At 36.6% G+C, this 19,662-nt stretch overlaps 1 protein-coding gene across 1 annotated transcript; it reads left to right on the top strand.

The window, feature by feature from the left end:
* Positions 1-7,908: 7,908 nt before the first annotated feature.
* On the top strand, positions 7,909-19,289 carry LOC126818683 (UPF0587 protein v1g245604). Its single transcript, XM_050546231.2, has 7 exons — positions 7,909-7,939; positions 8,031-8,117; positions 12,581-12,637; positions 13,346-13,427; positions 14,421-14,530; positions 16,374-16,442; positions 17,770-19,289. The coding sequence occupies exons 1-7, from the start codon at positions 7,925-7,927 to the stop codon at positions 17,839-17,841; spliced, it is 492 nt and encodes a 163-aa protein (XP_050402188.1). The 5' UTR covers positions 7,909-7,924; the 3' UTR covers positions 17,842-19,289.
* The last annotated feature ends 373 nt before the right edge of the window (positions 19,290-19,662 follow it).

The raw sequence follows: 19,662 nt of genomic DNA, 5'->3' as shown, positions 1-19,662 counted from the left end.
CTAGCTTCCGGACAAATTTGGTGTGTGACAATCCTATCTGAAATTAAGTTTTGAACCCAATTTTGAATTTAGTAACATTAAAACCCTTATTTTACAAGCAATATCCACAAGGACAGACATCGCCATTTTGGTTTCTAATTTGATCGTCGTTTTAAATTTACACCATCTGGACCATTCATAATTATTTTTTTAGAAAGAAATTGAACCCAGCAACCACCAAACCCATAAAACATATTATAAGCCATATCCAACGGAAAAACATGACGATTGATTAAAATTCCACCTATTCGGATTTCATTTCACCGGCCATTTTGAATTTCTACCATCAAGAATATTTGAAATTTATTTTTGAGATCAGAGTTGAACCCAATACATATATAAGACATATTACAAAATTCCAAAATTTTGGATTAAATTTTGACATCCATTTTGAATTTCTACCATCAAGGATTCATTTTTGATATCGGTATTGAACCCGGCAACATCGAAAACCGTGAAAATGACATGTTTACAGGTAATATCCAATATCCAATTAACATCTGCCGATTTGTGTTGCTGATATTTGAGATTTTCGAAATTTATCTTTAAATTCAGAGACATCGAAACCATGTAAAAGACATAGCAAAAGTCATATCTTACGTAACAGTAGGACGTTAAACCCCATTTCATTTCATATCTTACGAGACTATCGCTGCCCTTTTATTACCAAATTTATGGGTTATTTTTAAATGGCATTACATTACCAAATTTGGCAGCCATTTTAAAAGAAATTCCCGGCACCATATGAAAAATACATTTTTTTAAATTGATGTTTGTGAAATTCAATTTTCGGCACATTTCGCTTGCTTAACCACTCTGTGTTACAATTCATCAGTCTAAATGTTAAAAAGATTTTCATAACAAGACGAGTTTAACTGTTATGTATGGAACCATTGGGTGGCCTCGGGATAACTGCGAAAACTCTCAAAGCTTGTATTGAAAATTTTTCGATGTTTTCCCGACGGGGAAGCTCGGGGATGCTTCCCTGAAGTTTCCGCGAAATACTTGTTCACCGAGGCATCCCCGTTTTAACTAGCAAGACATCGCCGATGCTTCGGTAATGCCCCAGGGAAACGAATATTTCGCGGAAGCTCCAGGGAAGCATCTCCAGAGTTTCCTTGTGGATCTGGAAAGCTCCGGGGATGCCTCCCCGGTCTGTTTTCCTGACAATGCAAGCATTGAAACTTTTCGCAATTCTCCCATGGCCTCCCGATGGGTCCACATGGCTCGCTACGCCCCAGGAGCTCCCCTGGTACATCGGACAACCTGTTCCTGGCGCCTCCCTTGGCTCATCAATTTTTATCTGTAGTATATCCGCAAGGCAAAAAATTGCTCAGTAGGGGTAGTAGTTAAGTATAATAGTAGTAGGAGTAGTAGTAGAATAGTAGGGGGTAGTAGTTAAGTATAATAGTAATAGGAGTAGTAGTTAAGTATAATAGTAATAGTAGTAGTAGTTAAGTATAATAGTAGTAGGAGTAGTAGTTAAGTATAATAGTAATAGGAGTAGTAGTTAAGTATAATAGTAGTAGTAATATGAGTAGTAGGAGTAGTAGTTAAGTATAATAGTAGTAGTAATAGGAGTAATAGGAGTAGTAGTAGTTAAGTATAATAGTAGTAGTAGTAGTAATAATAATACAAATACTAGTTTGAATACTAGTAGCAATAGTAAGTAGTAGTAGTAGTAGTAGTAGTAGCAGTAGTAGTAGAACATTACAATATAATTCATTATAAATGTTATATCAGTTTAATCCGAGTATTAGTAGTATTAATGGTAGTAGTAGTAGAATAGCAGTATTTGTAGTAGGAGGAGTAGTAGTAGTGGTAGTAGTTAAGTATAATAGTAGTAGTGGTAGGGTTAAGTATAATAATAGTAGTAGTAGTGGTAGTAGTTAAGTATAATAATAGTAGTAGGAGTAGTAGTAGTAGTAGTAGTAGTAGTAGAACATTACAATATTAAAGAAGTCAAACAATGATAAAATATATAAAGATGTCATTCACTGGGAAATAAAGTCATTATGGGGCAATGTATCTAAATGGGTTTTAAACGTGATTTAACAAGAGATATGGTATCATTTTGTCTAAACGAAAGTGAAAAGCTATTCTATTAAGAGGTAGCCAGTATCCTCAAAAGATAACACGCCCATCCGATGTATAGAGGGTTGATTATGGACTTGCCATGTGAATAAATGACAAATGTCTGATATTCAAGGCAACAGTAAAGACTTGCAATAGCGAGATGTTGCTCTTACATAAAGTATATTTAATTCAATTTAATGTCTTGATGGGTTTAAATGACAATATGTCTTCGTTAAAACTTTTACGTCCCAGGATAAAACCAACAGTTGAAGAGTTGTTGGTTTAAGCCGAAAATGGAAAACTACACTTAATAAATAAACAAACTTCAAAAACGAAACGGGTCAATAAAATATCTTCCACAGGCCAGCCAATAAAACATCTTTGTCCGTCATTTGCATTTTTCGGAAATCATCAAATTATCCTGGCTTAATCCACGCTAAACTGTATTCAAATTGAAAATTTAACACTGAATTAAAAATCAAAATATCAACGGTAGATCATTTCCATGCTTGAATGTAATCGGATTAAAAAGAGGCCCATCAAAGGATTTTATCGAAGATTACAGGTGTGGTATATTGTTTGTGGCAGTTGCCGAAAGTTTACAAATGTTCAGTTCACCATATCTTTGTAAATACTGAACGGAACTGAACCATTTTTAGATTTAAATTCATTTTAAAGATTCAGCTTCAGAAACTTGTATTTGGCAAGGGATTCCTCAGTGCCTTAAACGACGTTCGGAGCCACGGTGGCTAAGTGGGTAACACGCGGGTTCGATCCCGGTGTTGACCGAAAACGTCCATCGGGATTTTCCGGTTTGGTTTCCCCTTGTTAGTGGTGCAGGACGGATGGCCTGACAAGGACAGCTGTCTAGTCGTTCGGATGGGACGAAAAACCGAGGTCCAGTGTACACATTGACGTGTACGTTAAAGATACATTGGCAGTTGGAATTTGATATAATAGTGGGCCAATATAGCGCCGCTGCCCTGGAAAAATTTGCCTCTGGCGTATGTCCGTCTTCATTAGCCCAGTGGAAGCAGGAGAACAGTAGGACGTTAAACCCCATTTCATTTCATTTAAACGACATTCAGAGACTTTAACGAAGTTGAACAGACAAATACTATCAACATATAATTCGTACTTATTTGAACAATATACAATACAATGGGGTTCCTTTAGTTATAAATGAATGGCAATTAACGGATCCGCTGTGAATATTCGCTTGGTTACGTAAAAAAAAAAGAATTGTACGTTACTGCTGTGAAAGTTTGAACGGATATGTCTAAATGTGTGTGGTATTTTTATTGCTTTGTACTTTTTACAATGTTTATTTTTTTTATTATTATTAATTATTTATTTATATTATTGTGTAATTAATATTATTGTGCATCAAGCTAGTTTTCGTGTTCACTGAGTAATAATTTACTGCACTGTTTTTTTTTGTTGTTTTTTTTTTATATTGCGTTATTGTATAATTTTCCCGCTTTCAATATAATATCTCTTTAAATAAAATAAAAAGCTATGTACACTTATTTTCTCACGGATCAGTTAAAAAAATTATAATTTATACAAAACACCGTCGTTGGTGATGAATTATCAGGGAAACGTAACATAACAAATGGATTTTTTTAAATGACACTCTGTAACCTATAACCTACACCGGGTGATCTAATGAAGACACCGGAAGCACTTTATTAAAGCTATAATCGGGAGGAAGAAGCATTTCTTTTTATATTAAATGCAGATTTCTTTTTAGGATATTATGTCTTCATTACGATACAAAGTTGAAATTTCAAGATAATATTATTAAAGATGCGCTGTGTAAGATTTAGATAAAGAGTTGGTCGTTGTTGTTATAATAGTTCCAAAACCGATAAATCAAAATTTATATATTTAAAATTATTCAAATTACTTTATTCTGAGCGATATTATCACTGTTTGAAGTTTTTACATAGATTGTTTATTATCGTCGCAACGTTACTTGTTAATCCGTTTACATCTGGACCATCCGATGGTCAAGAGGGATGATTATGGACTTGTCATTTTAATAAATATTTGAAGCCAAAATAAAAACGTGCAATAATAGGCAAAATTTCAAGATACTAAGTTGAAAATTTAGGTAAACAAAAAGTGACATGGCCCTATTTAGCTTCGGTATCTGACTACAATCTGGACGCCAGTTAAATGCTTTATGTAAATTGGGACAGTATGGGGATGGGGTGGGGATTAAATATAATAGGCCTACTCTTTCGTACCAAATAGCCTACGTATATTTAACTATTTATTTTGCGTGTTTCATGAATATAACAAATAAGTTAATAATCTGCCCTTTAAGTGTCTGATTTGGCTAATGATATATATATTTGCCTAACAATTTGAAATTGCTCGAAAAATGGTTAGTTTTCACATAAACATGAAATGGATCCATGTCAAGCTTCAAAAAGTGTTTCATTTTCCTTTATAGTAGCTTAGCTCGATCCGCTAGAAATGGTTTTACTGAGTTACATATCTATTACATAAAATTTTCATCCCAGATGAGGCATTCAGCATATCATTTATTATATAAAAACGTTTAAAGTATATTTGTATTTTATTAGGCTTCTAAAGACAACTAGAATAAATTTATTTGACTCGCTCCGCCCGGTTTATGTTTTCTTACATCTCTTGTCGGAAATATTAGGTATTTTTACTCATCGGTATGAACTCATAGAGCACCTAGGCCACTGACACCAGGTCAACAATATATTGGCCGAACATTGGAACGGGAATAATTGCAGCCTTTTTAAAGGCTCAATACCACTCTTGTCGCAACTGAATAATATGTCCCAATCTTTATTATGGTCGACAAATTGTACTTTTTTAGAATATTCCAATTAATTGATGATACAAATTTCATGTTAACACATCTAATTTAAAAAATTGGAAAAATTCAACTAAATGATTTGAAAAGCCTCACGTAAACCTTTTCAAATGTGACTTGGATTTAAAAATATTTTCAAACCCTCTGGACAAGTAAAATAGGATGTAATGGATAATTTACACAACAGGTAGGACACTTAAACATCTAATACTTAGAATAAGGCTATTATTTATTTGCTGGAGCTGCCAAGTCAGCAAGAGTGTTATTGTCTCTTTAAGCCCATTTCATTTCGAATGCATACTATTAGCTGAACATACTATTATTAGTATTATGCAACAAAAAGCGCACATAATTGCTGCTATATAGCCTTATTCTATACGAAAAATCAAAATAAAAGATACACTAGATAAAAGCGCTATTAAACATATTTAACTTCATTCGCTTTTAAAGGAGCTAAATCGCTTTTTTTGGGACCTAGAAATTGTCACAAATGGGTCGCACTAACAGCGAAATTTGCTTCGGGCATATTTGTTTCAGGTTGCCGTATTCGCGGCCTGGCAAGACAATGCGTTTTCCGACTTGAAATTTCTAGAAATTTTCTGGGGGAGACAGGCCCGAACAAATCCCCCAACGGTACGTTTCACGACTTCGGCGGTGACCTTTAAGGACGTCGAAAACCATTTAAAAGACATAGTAAAAGTCATATCTTACGAGATTATCGCTGGTCTTGTCGGAAAATGCCATTTTAAATTTGACAGTCATTTTGTCAAATTCGTTTTTCGGCATATTTCGCCTCTATGACCAGTTTGTATTTAAAAAATTTAAAAAGAAATTATTTATTCCCCCACCACTAAAATACACTGATTACGAAATATCGCTCTCAGAAACTTCCTGATTTCTTTTACAATTTGTTTGGGGTAAGACGTTATCACTCCCCGCCTATGTATAAATAATATCAATCTGTCTACCACACAAATTTAACAGATACAAATGCATGTTATTCCACAGGTAAACAGTCAGGGCCCCCCTTTGAAGGGGCTCAGTGAAGGTGACGCAGTTGGTTTAGAGTTTGTCTGACCCCTTTGAATATTTGCGTCTCATTTCCAATGAAAACAACCATGTTGCTCTGATGCTGTTATCAACCAGTATCAAACATATATCGTACCCGAGATTTGTTAGCATGTTCCACACAACCCAAAATTTATCGGCACCAGGATTAAGGGTATATATCTTTCTTTCTAACGCTGTACCTTGAATTTTTTATCACGAAGTCTATCGCATTCAGATATTTAAAGCGCATTTACAATATATTCATTTTTTGTTATTTCAGGATGGATATATCGTAAACTTCATCTTCATTTGACGAACTACACCAAAAAACTACAGTGTAAACACGGTTTGGAGACTGTATCTGAACTACAGGGTACATCGAACTACAGTGTACATCATAGTTTAGAGACACTATCTAATATCCAACAGGAAAAATGACGATTAATTCAATATCCGCCAATTTGTGTTGCTGCTATTTTGTATTTTCAAAATTTATCTTCAAATTCGAGACATCGAAAACCATATAAAAGACATAGCAAAAGTCATATCTTACGTATCTTAAGAGATGCCCTTTTATTATACCAAATTTATGGGGGGGGTTGTTAAATGACCTTATATTGCCAAATTCGGCAGCCCTTAAAAGAAATGCCCGGCACCACATGAAAAATACATTTCTTTAATTGATGTTTGTCAAATTCGATTTCCGCACATTTCGCGTAAATAATCACGATATAATGGACGAACATTATACGTACATCAGATAAACTACTTTTAAAGCCCAAAACTGTTCAACTAGTCTCTTATGGTCAGCACCCTTTTAGTTATCAAGCACCAGTTTAGTTTAAGATGTTGTACATCTCTATATTCTTTTAAAAAACAACTTAAAACACATTTATTTAATGAGGCTTTTAACTGACTGTGTATACAATCGTTAACATGTCCATAATCTTGTTGTTATTTATGATTACATTGCCCCTTTGTAAAATGCCCATGAACATGTTTTATAAAAGGGCGCGCTATAAATATGCTGTAATAATAATAATAATAATAATAATAATATTACAAAATTTGGTGACCATTATGAAAGAAACACCCGGCACCATATAAAAAATACTTTTTTTTAATTGATTATTGTCAAATTCGATTCTTCAGCACATTTCGCTTGCATAACCACTCTGTGTTTGGGTAAATAGTAGGCCTAAAACACACTGATTACGAGATATTGCTCTCAGAAAGTTCCCCGATTTTGAGTATGATTTTGTGTGATATATTTATCACTGAACGAAACTGCATTGGTTTCTTTTGCATTTTGTTTAGGATAAAACGTTATCCCTCAACACTGCAAGAAAAAAACAAATTTTGGTATGTAAACCTGTATGAAGCCATGGCGTCATAATTGGGACCCAAAATGGCGCCTGCAAATGAGTTGTAACTTTCCTTATGGACTGAGACTGGTAATTGTGCGAGTTATAAATAGACAATTTTTCCCTTAATTTTTTTCTCCCCTCTTCCTGCATTTTTTGGTTGACTTTTTGGTCTAGAATTGGAGAAAAGGGATCAAATTTGCAATTTCATCGAAGTTTTGGGTAATACTGATGATATTAGAGCGGAGGGATAGGGAGTGTAAAGTGTCTTTCTGCAGAGCAATCATTGTGTCGGAAGTGAGATTTTCACACCAGTCAACTTCAAATCCCCGTAGTAAAAAATCTAAACGGTCAACCCCCTACAAAATTATGATGAGGAGATTGCCAAATCTGGTCCCCATTGTGCCTATAAAGATTGGAACCAACGGAATGTTGAGCAAAAAGCTACAGCCTGTGATGTTACAGCCATTTAACATTGAAGTCAATGCTAGTCTAAGTCCTGATTAGTATGGGTTACTTCCCTTCTCAAGATGGTGGCATGTTTACTAAACACGTTTACAATTCCCATGTTTTTATGAGTTTATTATTAGTCTTGATTATTTGGAGATTAACTTTATTAATACACAATCCTATCTTTATTTCAGAAAATATCCCTCCAGATCAACGCCCAGTTGGAGAATGTCACAGAGCTGCAGCCCGCTGATCAAGAAGATTTTAGATGGTGTATGAAGGTATTCCGGGCTTCCCTAATCTGAATAATGACGAATGACAAAGAATTTCTTAGCAATAACTGCTCCCTTCAATTCAGTTATAGTATTGAGTTTAAAAAATATTGATTGAAGTTTTCTTTGTTTTACTTCAGTGGATAGTGTGCCCCATGGCCATGCAGCGAAAATTATCTCTACTAGGCCTAGTTGAACTCGCGACAGGGTGAATCAATGCGCACACTTTGGTGGTTTGTTTGTCTCAATGTTTTTAGCTGCGCTCTTCTCTATTATCACACCTCTTCTCATACAAAGAATATTATTAGGCCTGTAGGAGAACTTCAGATTTACATAAGCTGGGGAAAAAAATTTAAAACAAATGATTCTTACTTTTGATTTCAACTTCAGGAACAAAATCCACCAAAATTCGCGTTTGGCAAAAAAAGTTACAGACGTTCTGCAACTCAACTTATAAAATCCACCTGTGTTCAAATTTTTTGTCATGCTGAGAGGATGTATTTGTGCATCACAAATGCTTTCCACTTAGACCATCGTCAAAAGCAGTAAATTCCCATGTTGGGAAGTTCTAATTGTAAATATACGTCCATAACCGCCCCAAGGCAAAAGCTAAGCAAACACATTTACATGTACTAACTGCATGAAATTTGTTGAATAATTTTCAGCAACGGTCAGATATTTGCAGTGGTGGAGTAAGGTCATCTAATTTGGGGGAGCCTTTCATATTGCTACTCTGTCAGCCCCCCCCCTTCACTCTGTGCCATTACATCCCACCATTGGCTGACCAGATATTATGCCCACATTGACGCTTTCCTTGCTTGTCTTGAGAGTGGGAGCCGCGGTGGATCAGTGCACATTAAAGAGCCCTAGGCAGCTGGAATTCGAAATAAGGGTAGACCGTAGTGCCGCTTACCCTCATAGTACCCTGCATGACGTGTGCCCGTCTTTATTAGTCCATTCGAAATAAGGGTAGTCCGTAGCGCCGCTTACCCTCATAGTACCCTGCATGACATATGCCCGTCTTTATTAGTCCATTCGAAATGAGGGTAGACTGTAGCGCCCCTTTCCCTCATAGTACCCTGCATATGATGTATGCCCGTCTTCATTAGTCCAGTTGGTACATAACAGTATGACGTTAAACCAAATTTCATTTTCATATTGAGATTGGCGGTCCGCCTACTCCATGGCAAATTCCAAGTCTCGGGTGATCAACCTATAGAAAAGCTGGACAAAGGGCAACAACAAACAATGATATTATCCCTTAAGATAATGCTCATGTACGGCATTACAACTTGAATTTTGATAACTTTATAGGCTAATAGTGATTCATCAAAATAGGCCTAACAACATTCTGTAAGTTAATACCTGAACATAACCCAATTTCAATATTTGCGTGTTGACTTTTAACATATGAATAGGAGAGTTAGACAAGGATTTTAAAGGACTATAATGACAGTATCAAAATAGTATATCACATATAGATCTCGAGGCCCATTCAGTAACACTTTGTGTCTTACAGTCAAAACATGTCATGAAATACACTTTAGATTCATTTTCTTTTATAATACTTTACTCGTTTCTATTGAGTTGTTTAGCAGAAGTAACCCGTTGCTGTGACAACAACATGTTGAGACGACTAGAATAGGACGATTCAATGTTGAATAACTCAATGATAATTTCAATTTTATTGCCAAACCTTTCACAATATTTGAATGAAATATCCCACACGGTGGGGTGTTAATCTGTTTTCAGTTTCTATTCCAATTTATGTATTATTTACAATTTATAACCTTATTCGTGTATTTTAAATAATACAATTCAAGGGATCAAAACATATCGATTTTATACATTCAATATTACACGTAGACCTAAATGTATTTTTCAAATACGTGTTTTAACATATATGAAATATATTATGTGTGGTTTAATGGTCAAGAGCGAGACATTAAGTAAAATTTATTGTTTGTGTCAATATATTACGCAATGTCTGAAGCTCGAGACCAGTAAACAACTTAAAATACAGACACTTGCACATGCTTTGCCATGAAATATGTCATTGGGGTCCAAAATTTTAACTAGTATAAATAATGTACTCTCGGCACATTGCCCGTACCATTATTTGAAAAAATGATAGGCCAACATCAAAGGATGATGTCACATCTGTATTTTAAAAATAGATATGCTATGACCAGAGTTGCCATTATCTTTGTTATTCAACTGGAAATCTCCTGTCATTCACTTTGTCGTTTGACTGGTCTGTCATTCACTTTGTCCTTTGTTTGATGAACTCATGTCATTAATTGTTGAACCTGTGCCTCTTTGTCATTCGTCTGGTTAGCCTCTATCATTTGTCTGGTGAACCTGTCTTTTGACACATTCATCTGGTTATTTCAGTCATTCTCTCTGTTGCACGCTGTATTATAAGGTCTGTCATTGAGTCAGCTGGCATGGTTTCAATTCCCCGGTTGTACGTGACAAGGAGTAGGGTCGCCTGTCCAACCTCATGGGTTTCCTCCGGGTTCTCCAGTTTCCTCCCACTGCTAAAGACCTCTACGCGCAAGCAAATTATTGAAATAAAATTGAACCATTTTACGATTATCTATTTTTACATTTAATATTTTTCAAAAAATGTGTTCCAATCCAGTAAATATTGCTGGCTAACGATTACATTGAGAGTTGATTATGGTCTGGATAAGTCAATTAATGTCTAATTAATAATTTAGATAACATTTCAGGCATAAAAAAAGAACTGCAATAGGCAGATTTAGCTCTTGCATAATGTAGGTTTAAGCATATCTAATAGTGTAAGGACTTGAGAACCTTACCACAGGTCATGGCAACCAAACAAGACAAATTCACTGACAAGAAACATCACTCACCACAACAGCCAGCCATCATACTTAATAAAGTACATGTATTTCAATTCAAAGATTCCTCTTTTGATTCTTCTTGAAATGTTCAGGATTTATTGACTAAATGAGTCTTAATTATTTCATTTGAATAATTAATTATGCTATCCTAATTATGATTTCACTTTATTAAGCCTCAAAATAGTGTAAAACGTTCATTTTTAATAAAGGACAGTTTCCAAAAGATTTTGTGAATGAAGTGGGGTTTATTAACGTCTTACTTTTCAACAGGCTAATGAAGACGGGCATGTGTTATACAGTATGCTCTGATGATGGAAACTTTGTATGAATTATTATCATATACCGAGCGCCATGCAAAACGCATCACTTTTTTTTCCCAAATATTTTATTACTAGGTGGTTTTGTATGTATAATATTATGCAATACTATGAACTATTGTTTCACACAATGCTCCCAAACGAAAAAAATGTCGGCCCATGTGCACAAAAAAAATTACACGAGATGCACTTGAAAAACCCAATATTCAAGTGCAGCATTGTGTGTGAGCCCTTTAAAAGCATGTTTTCAACTTAATGTGCAGTACATCAACTGTGAAACGTCAATCTGTCGAAATTTGTTGTTGGACGTGTGAAGGAAACGAGCTAGAGATGCTGAGACTTATCAAAAATCAACGGAATGTCCAGGGCTGGCATGTCTACACGTGCTATTGCCAGACACTTCAATCGTCATCAGTCCACTATTGTAAGGTTGGTTGAACGTGTTCGAGTTACTGGATCAACATGTGACCGTCAACGTCCTGGTCCACTACGCGTTTCAACCCAGGCTCAAGACCGCTACATCCGGGTCACTCATCTGCGTGACAGATTCCGCCCAGCGACTCGAACAGGTGCAGCAGTCGTCGGAAGACAAGGATCAGTAAGTGCCAACACCGTAAGACGTCATCTAAGAGAAGTAGGACTCCGTGCACAACGACCTTATGTTGGAGCTATCCTCAGGGATCATTACAGTCAGCGGCGTTTGATATGGACTCAAGGACACCAGACATGGAGAAGAGTAGACTGGCAAAGTGTGCTCTTCAGTGATGAGAGTCGCATTCATCTTTATTACGCTGATGGCCGTCAACGTGTGTGGAGACGTCTTGGGGAACGTCTTGCAGACTGCTGCATCTTCGAAACGAATCGATGGGGTGGGGGAAGTGTAAAGGTGTAGGTAGGCTTCACATTTCATCACCGGACCGCCCTACACATTTGCAGGGGTCGCGTTAATGCTGTAGCCTACTGTGATGATGGCCCGTGGAGGACACACGCACTACTGACATCTGTGTCGTACTTTTGGTTTTGACCCCTCTGACTTTGTACCGTTGATTACAGATTAAACATCCATAAGTGTACAAATGTGTTGTTATTGATGTGTTCCCATTTGAATACTGTTCACAATAAGAAGCAAAATAAATAAGATATGTTTACAGGATCATTTTGTTATACGAAAAACTAAGTGATGCGTTTTCCATGGCGCTCAGTATATTTTCATTTACAATGCATGAATAATTATTATATTTTCAGCTAATCTACTATGTATGAATTATTATATTTATATTTTCAGTTACAATGTATGAACTGTAATGAAGAAACTCCAGACTTTGTGTTCTGTTGTTTGTCAGTAAGTAAATTTCTTTTATCATTTACCATAAGTTAGTCTCAAAATGTCCTTGTTTGTGTCAAGTGGGCAATAAACCTCGATTTCATCTCTCTTTCTGTAAATATTGAACTAGGGATTGTGGGTGACCTGTTGATCAAGAGAGTGTGGGTGACCTATTGATCAAGTTCGTTTGGGTGATCTGTTGATCTTCGATCCCTGCATTGCCCGAGAAAGTTCATCCAGATTTTCCGGCGTGGTTCTCCCTTGTTAGTGATGTAGGACGGTGGGCCTGACAAGGACAGCTGTCTAGTCGTTCGGATGGGACAAAAAACTGAGGTCCTGTGTACACATTGGCGTGCACGTAAAAGATCCCTTGATAGTTGGAATTCGATATAAGAGTACGCCGCAGTGCCGGAGCAGAACAGGGGGACGTTAAACCCCTTTTCATTTCATTTTGTTGATCACATTCATTTAGGTGACCTGTTGATCACATTCATTTAGGTGACCTGTTGATCACATTCATTTAGGTGACCTGTTGATCACATTCATTTAGGTGACCTGTTGAGAGCTCGAGTGACCTATTAATCTATTAACTTTTGGTGGTCCCTCAATTCAGGAAAGTTGGACAGCCTTTTAATCCAAAGTTTTAAAGCCTGTAAAAATATCTACAAAAACAATCACACTGTTTACTCAACCTGTTTATAATTTATGTATTTTATTTTTTATTAGGAAAGTAGTAAACTTTTTGGAGGAAGAGGGTCGGCCAGTTTAGTTATAAAGTGTAAATTATGTGAACGAGAAAACTCGATAGGTTTGTCATTATGATCACTGATCAAAAAAATTAACCCAGTAATTTGCTTTAAGGAAAATTTGATATTTTCTGGAGAAAAAAAACGCAAGTTATACACAGAGAATCTGGCTTCTGGTGGGAGCCATGTTGGCCAAGATAGTTCCTCAGGATTTTCCAGGGGGGTCACAGTGCCAAAGTGGGTAAGATGCTGGAGGTCAGGTGTTCGATCCTTGCATTGGCCAAGAAAGTTCATCCAGATTTTCCGGCGTGGTTCCCCCCTTGTCAGTGATGCAAGACGGAGGGTCTGACAAGGACAGCTTGGCGTGCACGTAAAAGATCCCTTGGCAGTTGGAATTCGATATAAGAGTAGGCCGTAGTGCCGCTGTCCAGGCAAAATTTCCCTCATAGCACACTGTATGGCGTATCCCCGTCTTCATTAGCCCAGTTCCGAGCAGATAGTAGGATATTAAACCCTATTTCATTTCATTTCCTCTTGTCAGTGGTGGATTACAGAGGGCCTGACAAGGAGCAGTGTCTAGTTTTCTGCATGGATGAAAAACTGAGGTCCTGTGTACACATTGGTGTGCATGTAAAAGAGCCCTTGACAGTTGGAATTGGAAGTAAGAGTAGGTCATAGTGCCACTGTCCAGACAAAATGTCCCTCATAGCATAGGGGGGTTGGATGGCTGAATGGTTAGCGTGCGCGCTGTATCATAAAGTCTGTCATTGAGTCGACTGGCGTGGTTTCGAATCTCCGGTTGTACGTGGCAAGGAGTAGGGTCGCCTGTCCAACCTCGTGGGTTTTCTCCGGGTCCTCCGGTTTCCTCCCACTGCTAAAGACCCCTACGCGCAAGCGAATTATGTAAATAAAATTAAACCATATGTTAGTCCCGAAATGACCTAGTTTGTGTCGAGTGGACGTTAAACCCCATTTCTCTCTCTCTCTCCCTCATAGCATACTACATGGCATATGGCCATCTTTAATTATTGTCTTGTTCTCTCCTATATTTACAGATATCATGAAAGATTCTTTATCAAGTTGTATGTCGGAAGATTCCGGAAAATTTAAAACAATTGTAACATTTGGTTGTCGTGGAGTACAGCCTATAGAATTTAAACCAAACGTAAGTTTTTATACATGATTACTGTATATATGTAATTTGCCGTTGGAATTCAATGAAGTATAGATGAAAACGCTACTGTCCAAGCAAAATTCTCTGCCCTAGTATTGACTATCGAAAGTATAACAATTTGTTAGTCTTAAAATCACTGACATGCTGTTGGGGGTTGGGTGGCTGAATGGTTAGCATGTGTGCGTTGTATTATTAGGTCTGTCATCGAGTCAACTGGCGTGATTTGTTTCCCTGGGTTTACGTGGGTTTTCTCCAGTTCCTCTGGTTCCTTTCACGGCTAAAGACCCCTAGGGACCCTCCAGCGAATTATTGAAAAACAAATTGAACCATATGTTAGTCCCGCCGAAATGACCTAGTTTGTATCGAGTGGACGTTAAACCCCATTTTTCTGTCTCTCTCGACACATGCTGTGTTGACAAAACCGTTTAACTTCATTCCAATCCTCTCCTTTATTTATTCGATTTGATTATTTTAAAAGAAATTTAGTAGAATTTGGAAAACATTATGGGAAGAGATGAAACAACAATTTTAGAACAAATGCAAAGTTAGTTTGAAAAAAATGAAATAAACTTTTTAGCACCAACCAGACGATTGAAGACAGTACAACAAGTCAAGTTAGTTTAGGACAAAATGAAGAAACTATTTTGGAACAAACAATAAAGTTATTTTGGAACAAATGAAGAAATAAGTTTAGAAAAAGATGAAAGATATTAGTTTAGAAAAAATTGGAGATAGAACAAATGAAGACATTAGCCCTTACAAAAAGATATATTCTTGTTCTCAGACAATCCTTCCTAAAAAATCTGATGCAGGAGGGAGATTTTTATTTTAGTTTTTGTGCTTTTATTTTGTTAAAGGATCACTACTGAGATAAATCCCATAATGTTGTTATATGTATGGTTATCCAGTATCAGTTATAATTGTCAATAACATTGATCAGTGTTGTGTACTTGATAATGGAAGCTACGATACATTTTCAGATTCATCTGTTTACAGTTTTACTTCCTGCAACCCAAACTCCAACAGGTGTTGGGGGGGGTGGATGGCTGAATGGTTAGCGTGTGCGCGCTGTATCATTGAGTCGACTGGCGTGGTTTCGAATCCAGGGTTGTACATGACAAGGAGTAGGGTCGCCTGTCCAACCTCGTGGGTTTTCTCCAGGTCCTCCGGTTTCCTCCCACTGCTAAAAGACCCCTACGCGCAAGCGAATTATTGAAATAAAATTGAACCATATGTTAGTCCCGAAATGACCTAGTTTGTGTCGAGTGGACGTTAAACCCCATTTCTCTCTCTCTCTCTCCAACAGGTGTTGATTAAACATACATTATGCGAGAGCTAAATCTGCCTATTGCAGGTCTTTCTTTAGGCCTGAAATTTTATATAAACTATAAGACATTAATTAACTTATCCAGGCCATAATCAAGAGTAGCAAGACTTAGCTTCGAACAACAAGTACGGTGGTTGAAATTATTGCAAACGTCTTGTCAAACCTTCAAAGGCTAATATCTTCGCCGCAATAGAGTAATTTGAATGAAATTTTCAAATTATTCATTTTACATTATCTATTTTCGAACTATTATAGCAAGAATGGCTAGCTCTTAATCTAAATCTTACATAATGTATCTTTAAATAATGACACCTTTATTATTTCTTATTTTTGAAAATAAAAAAAGATCATACAGCTTTTTTTGAGCGATGATGGGGTATCTGAGAATCAGAATATTTTTTTACTTGGCCTTAGTTTAGGACAAAATTAGTTTAGGACAAATGCAGTGAGTTTAGAGCAAATTAATTTTTTGTTTTACAATATTAAATTTTGTATATTCTATGACAGGATGGATGGAAAGTAAAAGCTGAAGGAGAAAAATCTAATGCTACATTTGAATTGGATTTGACAGAAAACGTAAGTAAATAATATGTTAGTTTGTAATGGCATAAAAGTTTTATTATTAGAGTGCCACTCAGCGCTATACAAATTTTATTATTATTATTATTAGTATTATTATTATTATTACCACTTTTTATATTGTAAAATATAAGATGAATATATCTCTTTCTCGACCTCCTGGTTAACCAGTACCTTACTGAGTCAACGTGGTTCCCTTGATTTGTTGGATCCCTGCATTGGCCGAGAAAGTTCATCCAGATTTTCCGGCGTGGTTCTCCCTTGTCAGTGATGCAGGACGGAGGGGCTGACAAGGAAAGCTGTCTAGTCGTTCGGATGGGATGAAAAACCGAGGTCCCGTGTACACATTGGCGTGCACGTAAAAGATCCCTTGGCAGTTGGAATTCGATATAAGAGTAGGCCGTAGTGCCGCTGTCCGGGCAAAATTTCCCTCATAGCACACTGTATGGCGTATGCCCGTCTTCATTAGGCCAGGTTAGGAGCAGAACAGTAGGACGTTAAACCCCATTTCATTTCATTTCATTGATTTGTTGGGGGTGGAATGATCTAACATGCTCACTTTAGATCATAAGATCTGTCATTGAGTAAAGGTGGCATGGGGTCGATCTGAAGCTTACTCATGACAAGAACTATGGTTGCCTGTCCGACCTCGTGATATGTCTCTAGGTTCTCCAGTCATTCAGTAAAAGTGGTGTGGTGTCGATCCCAAGCTTACTCATGACAAGAACTATGGTTGCCTGTCCAATTTCGTGATTTGTCACTAGGTTCTCCAGTCATTGAGTAAAGGTGGCATGGGGTCGATCCCAAGCTTACTCATGACAAAAAGTATGGTCGCCTGTCCAACCTTGTGATGTCTCTGTGTTCTCCAGTCATTGAGTAAAAGTGGCGTGGTGTCGAGCCCAAGCTTACTCATGACAAGAAGTATGGTCGTCTGTCCAACCTCAAGATGTCTCTGGGTTCTCCAGTCAGTGGCGTGGTGTCGATCCCAAGCTTACTCATGACACAGAGTTAAATAAACATCCCTGTGTAACCAGTTGGAATTCTTTTGCACATTCAGTGACAAATAATCTTTGGTGTGCACAGGGCTTTAAAATTAAATGGGGATTAAGGTCCTACTTTTCTGCTCCTTAGCAGGCCTCTGTCCTACACTATTGACAAGAGGGAACCACCCCAGAAAATCCAGATGAACTTCCTCGGTCAACACAGAGATCAAACACGGGACCTCCGGGGTCTTACTCACTGAGTCACCATGGCTCCCCACAGGGTTTTAGTTGTATCTATGTGGATTTATATGGAATAATAAGAGATAACTTTTACTTTTCAGGAATGGAGCGATTATGATGAAAAAGCCAGCGCATTCGTCAGTGTCAAAGAATTTAAATATAAGTTTGAATAATTTAATTGATGACTTTTTAAAGTGAACATTTTCATATTCATCATACTGTTCAAGTAACTTATTTTCTTGGTGAAAATGATAAAGCCTCTTGAATGTGGGCATAAATGAATATTCTTCCTTCCGACAGACTCACACATACATTTATTCCTAGGATAAGTACAAGAGACACTTAACTGTTTACAAAGGAATAGGAATAAATGTATGTGTGAGTCTGTCGGAAGGAAGAATGTTGGACTATCATTAGGTGTGCTATGTTGTGTGCATTTTAATACTAATATTTTGTAATTCACTTAAATATGGCTTAACCATTTAATCCCTATGTAGCTCACTACTCCTCTGATGTTTTCGTAACATGTATGGCTTCCCTTTTGTTTGGTTTAATGGTATGTTTACCCCTATTATCAGTCCTTTATTATTCCCTTGATGTACCCTCACCTAGCCAATCACATCATGTATGGTTTCTCATTTGTCATGATTGGTTGTCCAATTAAAATTATTTACCCCTATAATCGGTCATATGTATATTGCCTTTGATCATGTTGTTTTTTAATCCTTTGATCTTGTTGTTGTCATGCATGGTTTCTGAATTGTTGTTATTGCTTGTCTATATATAATTGCTCTACACATTTGTTACTGTACTTGCTTGAAAACGTTGAGAGAATACTCTTCGAAACGTCGCCCAAATAAATCAGTAATTGTTTTCCCATAAGTATGTGTTATAGTTTATTGCTCTATCCAGTTACTAAATGCCTCTAAAAGATCAAAATAATTAATGTTTCTTACATTAACCACTTCAAGATCAACTGGCTAGGCTAGCAAGTCGTTAACCTGTCACCACTTTTCAAGCCGTCATTGGGTAACGACATTAATCCCATCTATTGTTTTAGTTGATTTATTATATTGGTTAACAGTTTATGCATTGTTCATCTATCGACATGTCAGTTTTAATTACAACATTTACTTTAATCCTATTATCGGAGTTTCCTTAAATATAACAAAATTTGTACATTGAAGGCAGTCACTAGTTAGGATACCTTACTAAGTGCAGTAACTGGCCTGTCAGTACTGTATGACGATATATGTATATTTATGTTCCGGTATCTTAAAGAATTGAAGAATCATTCTAAGTCTGTTATATCCGAAGAAAGAATTTACACTTCTAAAATTTTGTCTCAATGCTATATTATAAGCCTTTATTCACATCTTATTGGTTGACTAAATATGTGTGAATTATCGTTGGTAAAATTTTAGCTATTTTATTTTTCATGTTTTTTTACCTCATTCTTATTAATTTTCTTATTTTTTTTAATAAGTTGAGACATTGGACAACAGTCTAACATGTTGTGTCTATAAAAATATTTTATTGTGTTTTCTTATAATAACAACAAAGTTGTTTTACTTGTTATGTCAATGGATGATTAAATTATTAATAAATAGATTGGTTTAAAGACCTGAAATTGGTATTCTTCTGTTCTCTTGACATTAAGGGGGTGGAGGGGCGGCTGAATGGTTAATATGTTGGTCTGTCATTGAGTCTAGTAGTAGTAGTTAAAGGAGCTAAATCGCTAATATTTTGGACCTAGAAATTGGCACAAATGGGTCGCAACACATATAATAATATAATATGAATTTATATAAACTGTTTTACATTCAATCGTGTCCGTTTCTAGCGTCTCAACCGCAAGTCAGTTTCTAGCGTCTGGTTATTCCAGTCAACACCAATATTATTTATTGCGCATGCTCTCCAAATAAGAATATGATATCACTGTTTGACATGACTTGTGGAATATGTCTAGCCTCATTCTTTGAGCACCTTGTTAC

The sequence above is a fragment of the Patella vulgata genome, chromosome 4 (assembly GCF_932274485.2).
Source record: "Patella vulgata chromosome 4, xgPatVulg1.2, whole genome shotgun sequence".
In the NCBI taxonomy this organism is placed as follows: Eukaryota; Metazoa; Mollusca; class Gastropoda; family Patellidae; genus Patella; species Patella vulgata.
The sequence above is the reverse complement of the archived record's forward strand: the minus strand, read 5'-3'. Positions and strand labels throughout refer to the sequence as shown.

Excerpts from the sequence above, each read along its gene's own strand:
- LOC126818683 (XM_050546231.2), top strand. Across the intron at positions 12,638-13,345 it reads TTGTGTTCTGTTGTTTGTCA|GAAAGTAGTAAACTTTTTGG; the intron begins GTAAGTAAATTT and ends ATTTTTTATTAG. Across the intron at positions 13,428-14,420 it reads TGAACGAGAAAACTCGATAG|ATATCATGAAAGATTCTTTA; the intron begins GTTTGTCATTAT and ends CTATATTTACAG.